Source organism: Synchiropus splendidus, chromosome 19 (genome assembly GCF_027744825.2).
Source record: "Synchiropus splendidus isolate RoL2022-P1 chromosome 19, RoL_Sspl_1.0, whole genome shotgun sequence".
In the NCBI taxonomy this organism is placed as follows: domain Eukaryota; kingdom Metazoa; phylum Chordata; class Actinopteri; order Syngnathiformes; family Callionymidae; genus Synchiropus; species Synchiropus splendidus.
The window spans coordinates 13,789,237-13,807,576 of NC_071352.1; the positions used below are offsets into that span (position 1 = coordinate 13,789,237).

General features: G+C 43.1%; 1 protein-coding gene across 3 annotated transcripts in view; it reads left to right on the forward strand.

The window, feature by feature from the left end:
- Positions 1-6,054: 6,054 nt before the first annotated feature.
- The window catches only part of LOC128750841 (potassium voltage-gated channel subfamily C member 1-like), a 35,505-nt gene continuing 23,219 nt past the window's right edge, over positions 6,055-18,340 (forward strand). For all 3 annotated transcript variants that reach the window (XM_053851407.1, XM_053851408.1, XM_053851409.1), the window contains exon 1: positions 6,055-6,642. In XM_053851407.1, the coding sequence (XP_053707382.1) occupies positions 6,100-6,642 (543 nt within the window). In that variant the 5' untranslated portion in view covers positions 6,055-6,099. The remainder of the gene's footprint in view (positions 6,643-18,340) is intronic.

The window sequence follows — 18,340 nt, forward strand, 5'->3', positions numbered from 1 at the left end:
ATTTTGATTCAAAAATAGATTTTTCTCAACTGTTTTTGGACCGAGAGACAGAATTTCCCCCGCTATATCTGTAATACATTGTACTTACCTTGTTGGCAGAGATAAGATCGAAGTGTTTCTAAACCAGGGAAAACCTTCTCTTTTTCGATGGCCACATGGTGGCCACAGCAGATCGTCCTCCTCCATCTCACCCTGTCCTCTGCGTCCTCTTCTCTCAAACCTACAGACCTCATGTCCTCCTTCACCACCTCCATCAATCTCCTCTGTGGCCTTCCTCTCCACCTTCTGCCTGGCAGTTCCAACATCTCAACATCTTCATCTACCAATGTACTGGCTCTCTCTCTTTCTCGCTCTCCTCTGTACATGTCCAAACCATCTCCATTGAGCCTCTCTGACTTGGTCTCCTAAACACCTGAGCACATGTGCTGTCCCTCTGATCCTATCATCATCCTGCTCACTCCCAGAGAGAAGCTCAGCATCTTCATCTCTGCTACCTCCAGCTCTGCCTCCTGTCTTTTCCTCAGTGCCACTGTTTCCAAACCATCCAACATTGCTGGCCTCACCACCCTTTTGGACACTTTCCCTTTCAACCTCGCCGACACCCTTTTGCTGCAACCGGAACTAATGTTCCATTTCTAAGTAAATCTAAACAGTCATGTTAAACTGGGTCCCCTCCTTTCCACCAAAGAGTTTTGGAACCTCCTTATTCAGAAAAGGCGTTCTGCTGCTGACTCTACACCATTTGCTCGAAGAACCCAGTGGCATAATATTAGTCCCATACAACTAATATTATGTGGCATAATATTAGTCCTCCTTTTCAGTATTACTCTGATGGCAGATTTATTATATTTCGTTTTTGGTCAGCCTATGATTTTGTGGTTGATGGTTCAGTGCTAGCTCCTGATGTATTTGTGGACTATTTGGCTGGACCCCACAAATCCAGACTCCTGGTTGGGATGGTTAAGTTATGAGAAGCTAGTGAAACAATGAGCAGTAGCAGCAAGATAGAAATAGAAATATTTTCAACATGTTTGTATTTTAAAATGTGCCAAACATGTTGACTGATAAATATGTACCTAAAGCGTGTGTGTGAATTTCTCTGTCTTTTGTGTGCGTGAGACACTGCGCACCTAACACCGTCCACCACGCCACTGCAGACTAATCCCATCACACCGACACAGCACATTAGCTCTGCGCTAGAAAGGGGCTGCCGTGGGGGGTTGTGAGGATGAGGAGGATGGAGGTTGGGAGAGAAAGAGAGAGAAAGAAAAAAAGAAAGAACGGCAAAGCACTAATCATGTGATGGTCCGCAGTCTTTTGCCCCATTTTGTGGAGCTCAGCAAATACTTGTTCCGCTCCTGTTAAATCCCTCCTCCCCCACATGTGTCTGGAGAAGGACAAATGAGAAAACAGAAGTGGTCTTGAAACACTACATCATACCCCTCCTGCGTCACTCTAATTGAGCCAAGTGTTTTAGTAGATTTAATGATGGCTGGGAGGACGGGATTGATGCTGCAGCACAGAGAGGAGAGGAGAGGAGAGGAGAGGAGAGGAGGAGCTACGCAGGGGAGACGCTCCCTCGCAGTTGGGCTATTAAACGGCATGGTACATAGCCACACACACAGCCACTGTGGTGGAATCTGTGGGAGCAACAGGACAGTAGTTTATCATAACACTGGAAATAAAGACGATTCCATCCCAGCAGTCATGGGTGAGAGGCAGGAATACACCCTGGACAGGTCGCCAGTACATTGCAGGGCACACACACACACAATTGTAGAGTCCAATTCAACCTAGTGAACATGTCTTTGGGCTGTGGGAGGAAACCGGAGTACCTGGAGAAAACGCATGCACACTCCACCCAGAAAGATCCAGAGCTGGAATCGAACCCTGAACCTTCTTGCTGAGACTCCGAGCAGCGCTAAGCATTGCCCAAGAAAAATAAAAATGAAATGCAAAGTTAGCAGTTGCAGGTCTGCATTTTTAGTTCCATGGATATGTCGTTTGAAAGGCATTTAAGAGTAGCACGGGTTTGTGCTGCACGAAGCCCTGTTCCCTCCCTCCGTTCACACAGAGGGCAACAATTCCTGATCGATCTGTTTATGCTACCCTGTGCTAATAATAACAGCACAAGCTTCTGCCAATCTATTCTATATTTTTTTCTATTCCCATGGCTTTGGTTTTTTTTTTTTTTTTTGCGACATCCATGTTTGAAAATGAAACTCACCGTGACATCTGCGAACTTCAGGATATGTCTATCTGGGTGTATATGTGAGAGATGTGGACGGCAGACAGTGCACTAGACACTCGGACCAATGTTTTGGCCTTTCTGTCCTGCTCTGCAGTGCAATTTCTGAACGATTCCCTGGGTTATCCAAGACTTGTTGAGGTGTGCTTTGACCTGTTCTGTGGGAAGACTTCACAGAAAGCATCATAACTGCCCTTGAGGGAGATGAGTTCATGGATTTCAGTACAACCCAGGTGCCCCTGCAGGAAGTGGACAGCACCTGGAGTGTACACCTCCACAGTTTTAAATGGAACAACCTCTTAAAACTGTGGAGGTTTGAACACAGTCTTGCAAACAGACACCAGTAGTACAGTGCATGAGGTCATTTGGTTTCAGCGCTGCGCTACGACACGCCGCGTTCGCTGTCGCTCTCTTGCCTCCTGGACTTCTTTGGATGATTGTCTGTCCCCTCCTTGGTCTTTTGCTGAGTGTTTCTGGTTTGTGAGTTATTGGCCCAAGCACATTTTGTCACCCTTAACACTAGCACTTGGTTTTGAATGCAAGTGAGAAATGATTGACGCACTTCAGAATTTGCGCTTCAGGACGTTTACAAAGTGACAAAGTAAGCATGATTGGCCCCTGTCGTGTGTTTTGTTTACTGTATGTCGAGTGTTCCAGACATTTCGGACGTGCCAGCTCCAGGGTTTTTGCAACCTCTTGAATCGGTGCCGATAATCGTACTTTGTTTGTTGAGAATTTCATTTTGTTTTGCATCGCAAGCTCTTGTAGAAACTGCGTCATCCTCTGTTCAAGTGCGGGAAATTACACTGGGTTCTTTTTCTTCTCACCTCGCACGATGCTGCAGAGTTGCTACAATGCTTCCAGTTTATGCCACAGTACATACAGTACATGGGGTTCTGTAATACTGCTTCTACCTCATTCAGACTACATTGTCAGTAGTGATGTGCGGATCGATCCTGAAATATCGATACCACCAATACCGGATCTTGACTCTCTAAAATAGATTTTCATACCAAAATATCGATACTTTTGATATTTGAGGTAATGTATATCCTAAACAGGAACACAATGAAAAGTAACTAAACTATTGCGATCCTGTCTGGTGGGAACAACTTTTCTTCACAGTCAAGACTCGACGGCGCTGCAGAATGGCCGACCGTAAGCGGAGCCACGAGTGGAGCTACTTCAGCGCCACAAACAACCAAGAGGCTGTGTGTGACGCCTGTTGAAAAACAACACAATGTTGTGCCGACACAACAAACATGGTGAAACACGCAGTTCAGTACTATGCATCGATGAGGTCGAGGGAGAGGGAAATAATCTCACCCATCCTAACTTAAGTTCAGGATTCCATGGCAGTTCACCATTTAAAGTAGAGATTTTAAATTATACAGTGCAATGACAATAGAACTGTACGAGAAAAGATGAATAAAACACAAGTTTAGCGACCAAAATATTGTATTATTTTCAATCAAACTTAAACTGTTAAATGAATATATATAACTTGAATTAATAATTCATATTAATTCAACAGGGCACTATTTGTTTAAATATTTTACTAGCAATTTCAGTTTTGAGTTGCCAGTATAATAATTATTTGTACCTCTATTTGCCTCTTTTCCATTTCAGGTTTTTCCCCTGCCCTTGAGTGTATTTCCCGTTCCATGTTCTGGTGTCCGCACTCATCGTGCGGTGCTTCCAGTCCCGTTCTTCCCACCTGAATCCTGTACCCAATATGAGTCTCCAGTCGACCAGTCAGAACTTATGCTGGTGAGGAGAATGAGAACGATGTCAGAGGCAGAATAAAGACTCTAGTACTCCGGTGGAGGCCTTCACTAACTGGCCAGTCTGGCTAGCGAGATGCTCTCCATCCAAGCCTGAGCTGGCAAGATTCAAGTCCAAGTCCTCCTGGGTGTTTGTCACGGACCAGAATCGCAATAATAATGATGATTTTCAAACTCATATTGATAAGATGTGACAGATCTAAGAGATGAAATGTCAACAAAGCTATACTTTGGAACATTGAAACATTCAAAAACCTGAAACAAACTCACACCGAAAGTTAGCAACAACGTAGAGAAAGGAGAACAGAAACCTCAGCGGAAGAAAACACACTGGTATAAATAAATAAAAAGTGGATGAATGTGGATATGGACATACTGGACATATGGATATACTGTTGTGCATTCTGTGTCATCCCTTATTTTAGGCTTTAGTTGTTTTCATGTCCTTAAATCAGTTTAATTTAATGAGTTTTCGGACTAAGTGATATGTGCCTTGTTCTACCAAGTGACGTAAACTGCCCAACTTAGACCAAACCAGACGTGGAGCCGAAGATATCCACATGCATGTGTTCACTGTGACGTCTTGTGCGTTTTTTGACATAGTGATGTCGTCACGTTGTCAAAGTCGACTCTGTCCCCTGCCTGAAATGCTGCATCAAGCTTGTTCAGCGGAAGTGTAAGAAAGGGGGCAGAAGTGCTTACTCCTGCTCCTGTTAAATCGATGTGAAATAAAGGTAATGAGAAATGTTTCCCATACGCTGAATGTATCGGAAGCAATGCATTGAGTAGGTCAAATGTATTGGAGGAGCTTGAAAAGATTATTCATTGAAGTAATGCTGAATTAAAAAAAAAAAAAGATAAAAACATACAATTTACAGATTAAAATGGTGAATGTAGACTATTCTAATAATAACAACAATAATAAAAATAATAAAAAAAAACTCTTTAAAAAAAACGATAAAATTGTTGTCTGGTGGGTGAATTCTCGCTATTTAGAATTTTTTGTTTTAGTATATACAGGTATATATTGCTTTAGTTGTTGTTTTGTATATATACATATATACATATATATATATATATATATATATATATATATATATATATATATATATATATATATATATATATATATATATATATATATACTATTCTAATAATAACAACAATAATAATAAAAATAATTTTAAAAAGTCTTGCGATAAAATTGTTGTCTGGTGGGTGAATTCTCGCTATTTAGAATTTTTTGTTTTAGTATATACAGGTATATATTGCTTTAGTTGTTGTTTTGTATATATATATATATATATATATGTGTGTGTGTATATATATATATATATATATATTAGTGCTGCCATTTTAACGTGTTATAATTTATTAATTACGCCGCAATACTTCTATTATTCATTTTTGAATTGCTATTGAGCTTTAGTGCCTATTTGAGACAGCCTTATTTTATTTCAGAATTTTATTTATTTAACTGAATCGCTGTATTTGTATTACATTTTTGAAAACAGCCTTATTTTATTTATTTAACTGTATCTGTATTTATTTAACTGTATCGCTGTATTTGTCGTCGTTTTTGAATAATGCACCTGGCCTAACTGGTTTGCGGATGTGCTCTTTTGGATTTCATTTATGAAGCACAGTTCACCAATAAAAAATCGGATTTCTTCTTACTGTATTCACCCAAATTCTTTAATATTTTTAATCGACTGACAGCACTAATATATATATATATATATATATATATATATATATATATATATATATATATATATATATATATATATATATATATATATATATATATATATATACGGATTGAAGTACAGAACAGCATTTGTCAGTCCTCCATTCAGCTCGGGCATCATTGACTCACAGCAGACTCAGCCAGCGCTTCAGAATCTCTCGCTGTCTTCCCCCCCTGCGCAGAAACAGGTGACTCCTCCTTCACCTCCGCCTCTCTCCTCCTCGCTCCGCTCCGGGACTCAGAGCGGAGCAGCAGTGGCTGGGTGCGGACCAGAGCATCAGTCGGACGCACTGACCACAGCATGCCACAGCGCAGTCATGACTTGTTCGGCGTCAGATAGCGAGAAGATAGTCATCAACTGCGGCGGCGTCCGGCACGAGACCTACCGGAGCACCCTGAAGACGCTGCCGGGCACGCGCTTGTCTTGGCTGACGGAGCCCGACGCTTTCAGCAACTTTGACTACGACCCCAAGTCCGACGAGTTCTTCTTCGATCGCCACCCGGCCACCTTCGCCTTCATACTCAATTACTACCGCACCGGGAAGCTGCACTGTCCCAATGACGTGTGCGGTCCGCTGTTCGAAGAGGAGCTCGCCTTCTGGGGGATCGACGAGACGGACGTGGAGGCTTGCTGCTGGATGAACTACCGACAGCACCGCGACGCCGAGGAGGCGCTGGACAGTTTCGAGACCCCCGAGCCGGACGCTCCCGAAGATGACCCGGCGCTGACTGGCGGAGCGGACGGCGACCTGAAGCGCTTGTGCGTACAGGAGGACGGACGTAGGGCGACGTGGTGGGAGGTGTGGCAGCCCTGGATGTGGGCTCTGTTCGAGGACCCCTACTCTTCTAAATACGCCCGGGTGAGGAGCTTTGGCGTCCGTTCACTTTGTTCTAACTTCAGCATCTTCTTAGGCGACTCCTCTCCACCTGCTTCTCTGTGATTCTTTTCCAAAGAACATGGAGGTGCAGTTGCACTTTTACGCAAAAGTATTCCACTTTGAAATGAATCGCACAGGTTCACGGCTTTACAATTGGTGCAGTGTTTTACATCCTCAGGAAGCAGCGGTTCCACTGACGAAATGTTCCACGTTTTCCACTTCACCTCTCCTTCCCTCATGCACCATCACTATAGACGCTGAATGGGATGTCAGTCACACATCGTTGAGCATTGCTGCAGCAGATTCACCAACATCACTGACTCCTCACTCCTGACTCAATGTCAGTGCAACACGTTCGAGCTTTTCAACCTTTCTATTATATATATATATATATATATATATATATATATATATATATATCCAGTGTTATTATTACTTAGTACTTACACTCTCATGGTTTAATCTTTCAGAGGGTAGTCCTGTCCTCCCATTAAAAAATAAAAGTTTTTAAAAAGCTGCTCCGTTATTTATCAGCAATTTTATACGGACTGACACTGTATCGTGTCACTGAAATACAGATGGGCTCGATCACCAAATACTGGAGGCAGGAAGCGCGTGCCCTATTGTGCATTTTGTTTTGTATTTAAATGGCAACAAAGGTCGCCTAGATTTCTGATGCATGAGATTAAAAATATCAATCGCTAAACCAATCCGTTTGTCAATCAATACAAGCGAGACTCGTGCGGCGTCTTAACCAGATCCAGAGTTGCTGCATTGTCAGTTAGTGTTAAGAGCAAAACCAAGTTCCCAACATATGGGACACTGGTTTGAGGAACCGTGTGCGCAGATGTTCAGTCTCTACCTCAGTTCGTATTTTATAGTGGTGAAAATGTCACATTCACTGAGGAGACCAGCTCCAATGAAAATGGATTCACGTATTCTGAGGGGCATAAAACTTGGGTGAAGCTTGGCTGCATTGAGTAGAAAGGTGGCTGCACAAAGGGGGCGCCGGTGCAGTGTCCTGCAGCTGCCGTCATGACAAACTAACTTCATCCACTGCGCCATCCAAGTGAGCTTTTTTGGAAAGGCAAATGTGTCGTCCTCTATCTACAGTAGACCGCAATTCAACACAATAGTTAGCCACGGTTAAAAAGTCCCTGGATGCAGTCCTTCTGTACCGTGACTTACCCACTACAGTCTGCCGAAGTGACCTCAGTTTTAAAGACATGCAGTGTGAACTGTCGACATGATGTTAGCGCTTTGTGGAGGTGCCATATCTGTTATTTCTTAAGCAAAATGACTCCTACCTTAACATCATCACATATCCTTTTGACTCTGTGCCGGATGTTTAGTTGGCGCTTCATCTTGCTGACGCTGTAGATTACTCTTTAAATATGGAAAAGCATCACAAGTTTTTGGACTCAAATCTGAAATTCACATCGCGACCTTTGCATTCTGACCCAGGCTGTTGCGTTCCACCAGAGTGGTCCGAGGAAAGACCCTCAGTTAAGTCTTCTGCTTTAAAACAAAAGAGGTGAAATATATTGCGTCACGTTACAGTGGCAGCTTTATATGCAGATAATATGTGTCAGGCCAATATGTTTATGAAATATTCAACTCCCCTCTGTATGAGTCAGGTAATTTTATGTAATTATTTTGTATTTTCTCAACTGTGTGTGCTTTATTTTATTTTATTTTTATCAAAGCTTAGTGTACTCAATCCGTCTTTAAGAATAAGTGGACGAGAAAAAAAGAAAACATTTTGGATTTAATATAATTATTACTCTCTGGCACAATTGGTTTGACAGAGTTAGAATCATTGCACCTCTTCTTTATTCAAATTCATATTTTTTAGATGTAATTTTAACCTTAATGTAACATAGTTTTTTTTACGTATTTATTTTTTTTGTTATTGGTTTTTGGAGTGATTTCTCTTCTCCGCTGTAAGATAGTTTGGTGTGTGTGTGTGTGTGTGTGTGTGTGTGTGTGTGTGTGTGTGTGTGAACTTATCTATCCTAGTGAGGACCAATTTGAGGAAAAACACCTTCTTTGGGGCCATTTTGCTGAACCCCATGAGGTTAAACCTCAATTTGATGGTGGAGACTTCAAAACAACAAGGTTATTATGAATAGATTTCAGTTTGGTCAGAGTCCTGGTTTTAGCCAGTTCTTTTGGGTGGTTGAGGAAGGAAAGCTGACCCCAAATATAGTGCGACACACTCTTATGTGTGTGCGTGTGCATGCATGTGTAACTGGCTGAGCCTCACTTCTGGGGATCCAATGCTTGACAAAACACCAGTGGTGGGCTGATGAGGCTTCACGAAACAGTGTCCTCATTCCCAGTGCTCAGCAGATGGCGCTGTTGCTTTAAAAATAGTGTAAGATTACATTGAAGTGATTGTTAAAATCCAAGGGTTTTTGAGCAGATAGTGCTATCTTGTGTGCTTTGAAGATGAGGAATCCTTGTGAGGACCTTATGCTATTGTGTGGGGGGGGCATTTGTTTTGGATGGTCAAGTTAAGAATGAGAGGCTGGAGAAAGCATTGCGGCAATGAGAGGTAAGAATGCGTGTGTTTCCTTCTGTTCTGCCTCATGTGTTCCCATTCAACACACTTGAGAAAAGTGGGGTCATTTGTGAGTTCTACTGTGGTCCTTGTTTTGTGTGGAACTGTACAGAGCAAGCAAGTGGCTTGTGGACAACAGAGAGACTTGGACATGAGTCATGGGAACGCATGGGTAGCAGAAGACAAGGGCATTTTGGTGCACTGCAGAAGAGAACGGTGACTTTCTGCCAGGCCGCACCATCCACTCCATGTTGCACTTGTCAACCGGCTCCTGGTAGGTTCAATGAGTCATAGTCTATAGACAATCATAACTGCCTTTTCCTGATAATCGATAATAGATATGGCTTTACAATCGGTCTAAGCCTGATATTCATTAGATTAGAGTGCAACTATTCTTCCCACATGGGGAAGTTTGAGTTCTTACAGCAGCACAGAAACATTAAATACACACACGGACAGCCTGAAACATAAGATGGGTAGTAAAGGGTTCCCTTCTCCCGCATAAGCATTCCTGACTAACAGTGAGCGGCTGCTCTGCTCTGGATAAAGGGGACGGTACGGGTGACTTTGAAAGTGTCGCTGTCAATGGTTTTTGGTGCCAGATTGGTGACACGCAGATGATTAAGGAGAGGATGGAGGAGGGGCTGTGGTGCACCGACAGCACTCAGATAAGACGCACACACTCACAAACCCCAACTCCCTCTCTGTGTGCTATAGCGTAGCACTGCAGTCCCTCTATTAGCTGACTCTACTGTAGTGTACTGCAGAGAAGGAGGGAGACTGGGAGAGTGAGGGTTGAGGGGTGCAGTGGGTTCAGAGCGGCATCGCTCGGGAACTAAGACTGGAGGAATGAACTCATCTCAGTCTCGGTCCCCCCGGTGTTTTAGTATATTTATTTGTCTCTAATCTGAGTTTGGCACACTGGGGACCTCTGTATCTGTTTGGATATCATATGCGAAACCTTCTTAGCTTGCTCAGCACTGCTGCATTCAAGTGGATTCTCTTGAGTGACCTTATAACTGTGTTGAATGAACAACAATGATAGTTTGCACACATGGCGTTTGTATTCCATTTTGGTGACAGTGATTTTTCTTTATTTCACCCCTCTGGAAAGTGTCTTTAACGCAGCACTGTGCTGTACAGAGATTCCTTGATGCAGTCTGGGACCCCACCAAAAACATTTTCTTAAAATGTCAGTGCAATTCATGTATGTTTTAAAAGGTATTTTAAGTGCAAGTCTTCAGTGTGTGTTGTCTTCAGTGTTAACAAGATGACAAGTCATCCTCCCATCATGAAGTGGGAACCAACAGTGTTCATCCATTTTTATTTCACTCAGTTTCACAGACATGACCTGTGGCATCTTTTCCCAAGACTCTGGAATCTGGACTTTTGTGTCCGTCCGAATCTGTGGAGGTGATGTGAATGAGATGACATTTGAATGAATGAGTATTCATTCATATTACATTAAATGAATGAATGAATGATTTCAATCTCCTCTAGAACATTAGAAATGATTCCATGACAAGTTATATGACATTCACGTAACTATTTGTTGACTATTTCATGACGTGGTTTCACCATTGTGACATTGCATACAATTCAGTCAGTATTTCTTCTGGCGTAATACAGAGACTGATATAAGCGGAGTGAAGAACATTCTGATCATATCTAGCCCTTTTACCTCTATTGGTGTACAGTGGCGATATGTAACTGTTTGTCCCAGTGAGATCCTTTGTGTTACTGTGTGTCTGTCGTGTATTTGGCGTCCCCCCACAGTTTGACTCTGTAAAGCAAGTGTGGGAGTATCAGAGTACAGTACAGTGTTCACAACGCTCTCTCATTCAAGTACTGTATGATGTGTTCATTATACACAACTGTCTGGATTAGGGATGGTCAGATCGATCGATCACCGGTCATGATCGCCGATATCAGAGCGATCGGTGAATGCCGATCACTACCTCACAGTTTCTGTGTGACATACATTTTCTACCTCTGCTCGCTCCGCGGCAGCATGTCTGCTGTGGAGGTTCTTTAAATCTCTCATGTAAAGTCTGCATCCTGCAGCACATGCACGGGAAAAGTTTTTGTTTCAAAAACATTGGGTTACACAGGTTGAGGCAAGTCTGCTGCAGAGGCGTTGTCTGAAACGTGACGGCTTGATTGCTTAATATCGCGTCTATGACACGTTTTGCTGATTTAATGGTGTTTATACTGCGATTAGGACAGTGAAACTCCTGCAGTGATGTCCGACTGCTTGCTTTTACAAACATAAAACCTGGCGATGTCAGCGGACCGTAGCTATTTGAGCGTTTGAGCAGTTGTTTCCATGTACAAGTCTCATCTGACTTACGACTGGTGTTACTTGTACAGTCATTTTCTCTTAAAATTGTCCATTTTTAAAAAGCATTTCCATCAAGCAAATGTCACAGTCCAGTGTTTCCCCCAGGTTTTTGTGTTTGTATTTACAAATGTTTAAACCAGTGATGGGAATTTATCAATTTACATAATTCACATAGAGGAAGGGAAAGTTTATGCAATGAAGTAATAGTATTTAAATGGTCTATGAACTGTATAGATGTGCAATCGCAGGGGTGCAGTACTTCCAACTCCAAACTCCGAACTACTGCACTTGTGATGTGGACTGTGTGTGGGAGTTAAACGTCTTCATGTATTCTGGGTCCTAAGTAACTCACATTATATTGAAAGACTTAGTTGACTACTTGAAGACACTTGTGACTTGACACATGACTCGATCCTATGAAATAAAATCTTAAATAAATAAAATGACGTTTTACCTAAAGAATATCTCTGGTTAAATTATAAGCATTACAATGCAAAAATTGCTTCCTCTCATGAAAAAAAAATGACTCAGAAAAAGCGATCACCAAAACAACCCATGCATTTTGGTTATGTATAACCCATAGAACCCACAGAAAATCAGCTAGTGTGTTTAAACATCAAACAGAACGGTCACACTATAAGCTGGAGCTCCTGAGCCTTCACTTTGGTACTGACATTGCCATTGAGCACAGCACCAGGTTTCAGTGGTAATATGCTATTTAAAAAACATTTTGAGACATATAAACCATCAGGGAACCACAAGGTGGTTGTAAAAATGGATAAGGATAATAATATGGAGCGGACGGAAAAAGTGAAGTTCACTTACATTCAATCTTTGAAGAAATCTAGCAGTTTCCGTGTCACATACATTTTCTTGAAACCCTCAGGTTTTTTTCATTTCCTTTGTCAGTAAGTTCCATTTGTTTCAGTGTGGTTCCGGCAAATGGTTGGTAGAAGTTCCCTCTTCTAGTCAGCAGCTGCCCATAAAGAGTGGCTTCAAACAGTGTAGATTGCAGCCCATGTTGGGCTCTAACAACGACCACCAGTGTTCGTCTCTCTACTAGCTCAGGGACTTTCAAAATTCATGCTTCTGCAAACTTAAGTCGTATGTTAGGGATTGGCGACATGGACAAAAAAAGTTATCGCAATAAATGTAATTTCTGCGATAACAATTATCAGGATAAATGCATGTTCATTCTATTCCACGACACTACAGTCTGTCTTGAAACTGTTTTATGATGAAACTTATTAGTGGAGTTTGTCTCCAACATCATGATTTGTTTAAGATGCCATATTACAGTGATATGTTTTTGTGCAATGACAATAAAGTCTAAGTCTTTAAATATAATCGTTAACTCAGTGAAGAAATGAGAAATTCAATGTGTCACTGCTGTATCTCATGTCTGTGAACAGTGGACTTGAACTATGGAGCAGTCTGGACACATTTCCTTAGATGCTATTGAAGGAATATGTGGGGAAATGATCATTTAGTCATAGTCTATTCTCCAAATCATTATGCAAACTGTCTTGTCTTGTGTGATGAAAAACCTTTTCACAATTCTCTCTTCTAAAATGCTTGTTTTTCTTTGCCTTATTGAAGATTTCACGACTACTTTGAGGCTTTAGAATTTGATGATGGTCCCTAACTGATGGTGGCTCATAGCATTAGCGCTGCCTGTGAGAGTGTGTCCGCCATCAGTGAACCCTAATGGAGACGCGGAAGAGGACGCCGCCGCCAATACTGGAGTGGAGCTCCGTCCAATATCCAACTGTTTTCACCGTGGTGTTTGGCCGAGGCGCCAGCGCAGCGGGAGACCTGCATGTGTTGATGTGAACCAAGGCAGACGACCGCGTCAGAGAGCCTATGAGGACCACTCCATCTCATAACATAAACATCAGAGTCGACCAGTGTCATTATCAAAATAAGTTTAAAACCACGATCATGAACCAAAGTCCACCACACTCTCCACGGCTGTCACAGGTCAGTGTCGGCTGTCAAACGCTGCGGAGCTGGAGAGCGCGGCGCTCTGTCACGGTCTCAACATGTTCATGAATGCAGGTCCAATGCAGCGAGTGAGCCGCGTGTTTATCCATATATTTATGGTGACATGCAGAATTGTCATCGTGGAGATTGTGTTTGGAGGTATATCGTGGACGATAAGTTAGCGCCCATCCCTATGTGTATGTGTTCTCTCATCAGCCTTTTGCACACACCTCGACTCCATTGGCATAGTGTGGGAGTTCTAGAGCACAGTGCAGTACAGTCTTCGCTTTCTCATTCAAGTAGAATTTCCACTTGTTCCATTATATACAGCTGGATTGATATTTTCATTCTGCTGTGCTGTTTCCATGTGAGCTGCTCATCTATACTGAAACCCAGAAATTTCACCTCTAACACTCGATCTGGTCTCTTCCCATGAATTTTCAAGGACAAGTTACTTTCCACATTTTGATCAGAAAAGACCATGAATTTAGTGTTTGCTACATTTCAGCCATTATTTTCATTGTCTCCATTTAGATTTCAGTTTTCTTGATCAAGGTTTCTCGATCCTCTCCATTATAGATCAAATGTGTGCAAGCAATGCACAGTTCATTGGTTCTGGTACCTCACATCTGAATAATTTGGGCCCCAGAACTGAGCCTTTCTAGGCCTTCTATTCCTGATAGTAACACAAAAATGACAGAGAGCACCTCACACAGACACCAACCTACACACAGATACACACAACCACTGTTCGACAAAATAAGGAAAATGAGGCGCAAAAATGATTTGAACTGTTCTTCACTCAATCTTTGTGAAATGTAAGTAAAAATGTATAGTATGCACTGTAACAACAATGAAATTATAGTCATATAAATGACACATAGTTTGTCACATACAGCATTTACAGTGTGTCAGAGGAGATCAGGTTCAAATGGGGCATCCTCCACCAGACAAAGAAGAACCGCCTGAAAGAACCTGGTCATGTTTACATTCCGTGGGACACCATCTAAAGGCATTTCCCCACGCAGGAATTTGTGACATCTTTTCATGTTATTACAGTGCAATGGGGCTCACTCAGTCATCTAGGAATGTTACATTTGGAACCCCTGCAGTGGCGCCCCCCAACCTCTGTAGGCTCCTCCCCCAACAGTTCCCCCTCCTTCTCTGGTGGTTTTGTTGCTCGGTAAGCAATATATTCAGCAGAGTGCCCCTCCCCCCCGGTGCTTGTCAGGATAACACTGCGACAGAGCTTTCATTCCTTGTGTGTCACATATTGTTCAAGAGAGAGGTTCTTTCGTCATATTTTCACTTTTCAGGTGTAACTGTGTTCACTGCAAGATCAGTGAAAAAGAGATGCTCGCATTTTTCCCAACTGATGTGGCAGTTACCTCCTCATTCTAAGTTCACACTGCGACAGCACCAGCGAAAACAAGTGAATATGAGAAACTTCACACGGTTGATGTTGATGTTTATTACTATTATTACATGTGTAGTACACGCTAGAGTCTCTCTTGAAACTGTTTCATGATGAAAATTATTACTGGAGTTTGTCTCCAGCATCATTATTTGTTTATGTCTGAATAGAATCGTTTTATTTAGGGGTTAAATTGAGCCGTCTGTGTGCTGTATCTCAATAGGTGATCATTTAGTCGTATTCTATTCTCCAAATCATGATCCAAACTGTCAGTCCTTTGTCTTGTGTGATGAAAAACCTTTTCACAATTCTCTCTCCTAAAATGCTTCTTTTTCTTTGCCTTATTGAAGATTTCACGACTACTTTGAGGCTTTAGAATTTGTTGATGGTCCCTAACTGATGGCGGCTCGTAGCATTAGCGCTGCCTGTGAGAGTGTGTCCGCCATCAGTGAACCCTAATGGTTATGCAGAAGAGGACGCCGATGGTGGTCGGAAGGAAGCAGTTAATGTTCGCTTTAACTGCATAACTTATGCTTATGTATTGAGTAATTTCTGTTCTTCTGAGTTTCCAACCAACTCTCCAACCTGTTGTATCACACCCTCTTTTTTGTCTCTATACCGTTTAGCACTTCTGCTATCGTGACTGTCCCGTCTGGTGTGGAATCAGACTGACCAACGGGCAAAGTCTCAATACCTTGAGGTGGATGGCCTCCCGGAGACTCGTGGCTCAAGTCTTTTCTGCTCTGTCTTGCCTGGTGACAACTCTGATGGGCTCCTGTGTGAAACACCTTAGTGGCTTAGTGCATCGTCTCTGCACACCTTAGTCAGGTATCTGATTCCAGCACAGCAGCTGTCTCTGCAACACCGGTGGTAAGTGGGTTGGAAACAAATGACACACGTGATGGAAAACAAGGATAGGAAATAAGGACCTTTGTGAGTTAGCTTGTACTAGTCGGTGTGCGTCTGTTACTTTGTTACAGAGAATGGGGAAGTTTTGCGTGTGGGTACGAGTTGTCCTATGGCAAATTAAACCAGTAACATGTCAGACAGGGTCGGGATGTAGAGTGTTAGTAAATAGCGTTGAGAGAGATGGATCTCACGGTCAGCCATGTTTGTTTATGTCCGCTCTGTCTCATGTTCAAGTGATGGCGCTTTAGTTCCGTCTAATACACTTTTCAATAATCGGAATGTGGCCATCCATTAATGCATTCGGAAATTGTTCACGTTTCGATCGCGATCCTTGGTATCAATACTTGTGGGCAAATGCGACGGTTTGGCGTCGCACATGACTTCATCCCAACAAGGTGGGAGTAAATATGGTGTTGCACGTGACAAAAGGAGACTAAAGGGAATTTGTGCGAACAAAATTGTAGCACCTGAAAGAGCTTGCTGGCATTGGTGGGAAATGTGCGATGGAGGCAGACAACTCTTGTGTCTACTAGTAAACCTACTGTACAGATACTGGCCTGATCCCGAATTGCAACACTCACGATTGCTACCATTGTGGTCGGCGAGAGAAGACTATTAAACCCACAAGCGTCACCGTGCTGCATCCCTGTTTGAGCCATCAGTTCACCTGCATCGCACAAAATCTAGCCAACACCACAAGGGAGTCGCACCAGCTCACGTGATACCTTGCCATACCTTGGGGTGAGCAGCCTCATTAGAGCCTTGTAGCTGCTTGTATGCTGCGCTCTGCCGGGTCTCAACCCACACAGGCACCAACGCTCGGATTTCAATGAGCTGTTAAGTGTAATTGATTTGTTTTGTGAATTTCTCCTGGTATTTTAGTGTCAAGAGGCTTCCACTGTAAAACCCTTGATGTGTTGGAGGTGCCTTATGGCATTTCCAGTCAGGCGGCCACCGCATGCTTAGCGCTCGGTGAGCGCAAACGCTTGAGATATTTCTTTTGTTCATGTTTAACATGTTTCTTGTGCCGCTGTCGGCAAACCGTGGCCGTCTTGTTGGAGTCTTTCTGATGTGAAACTGAGACGTTGCAAAGGAGGTTGGACCTGACTGAAGGCCTAGGTGTAAAGTGCACTGTTCGACGCAGTGAGAATATGACATTTCTACTTGTGTGCACCGCTGTCTCCCCACTCTCTGGTGCTTTCACCGTGAGGGCGATTCTGCGTCCGGTTCTCACCCAGCAGCACGGATGAGGACGGTATCTTACCTCAAGGCGCCTTGTGCTGCAGGGATCAAGTCTGACGCTCCTCAGTCTTCGGTGAGAACGCTTGGGCCCCACGTTGGGCGCCAGTTTTGTAGTCCGGCCTGCGGGTTATACACTTCTCAGGGCATCGATTTGGGGGCAGAAGATACCACAGAAGTAGTGGGATGCAAGCTTCGGTTTATTCCACATCGGCGTAACGTCATCTCATGGCTTGGCATCGCTTAGTATTAAATTGCTCAAAGTACAAACGCATTAAGTAGGGGCTGGATCAAGGGGAATCTTAGTACCAGATACACACCGTCGCACACATGCATGTCCAGATTTGGCCTCCAGGCTGAATCACAAAGACAAGAGCTTCTGGGAGCTCCAGACAAAACAGACATTCCTGTTGGAAGGGAGCCATCTCTGGCGTATTTAGAATGTGTGTGGATATCTGAATTGGTACTGAAAAACAGGTTATCATTTCGCTAACCACTGGACGTAACCCTAATGGCACAGGTCAAATCATTCCACAACAATCCTTGCTGCAGCTGTGGGCATTACCTTCTTGGGTTTGGTAAGATTCTACATTTCCATCTTGGACCTGAACAAAGAGAATGTGTGCCCCTTCATTTCCCGTTCATTTCACTTCTGCCACTAGCTTCTTATTGTCTTTTGTATGTCATTATTCATCCCATGCTGTCGGTCAGTCACTGGCGTTCTCCAAGGAGAAAGTGGCTCTCTCAGTAGCAGAGGGCGCACTGCCCTGCTGAGCTGGAAGTGCTGGGCGTCCCGGAAGGGTGCTGGATCACCTTGTTTCCGAGTGGCACTCACTGTGAGTCCGAATGAAACGGCGAAGACGACATAGTCTGAATTAGAGGTTCAGCTCTTTCAAAGCAAGGTTGTCCTAAATATTAGGATCACCTCCGCTGAACCATAATAAACACAAGTTTCCAAATATATATAGGTCATGTGAATACAGACACATTCACAGAGTTCATTGCTTTTGTTTTTCACTGGCCGCAGCAAGTCATTGACAGTTCAAAATAGTTAGTATATTATGCCTTCGACTGGAAACATGTATTTGACTAATGGCCTTTCGAATCTTCTTTGACCAAGCTTGATGTGGAAGGAACCCCAGCAGGCCAGCATGTGACAGTCCCTGAAGGCAGGCCTTTATCTCACTCTTAGATGGTACAATAGTGACTGCGTAATGCTGCGACGCTTGAG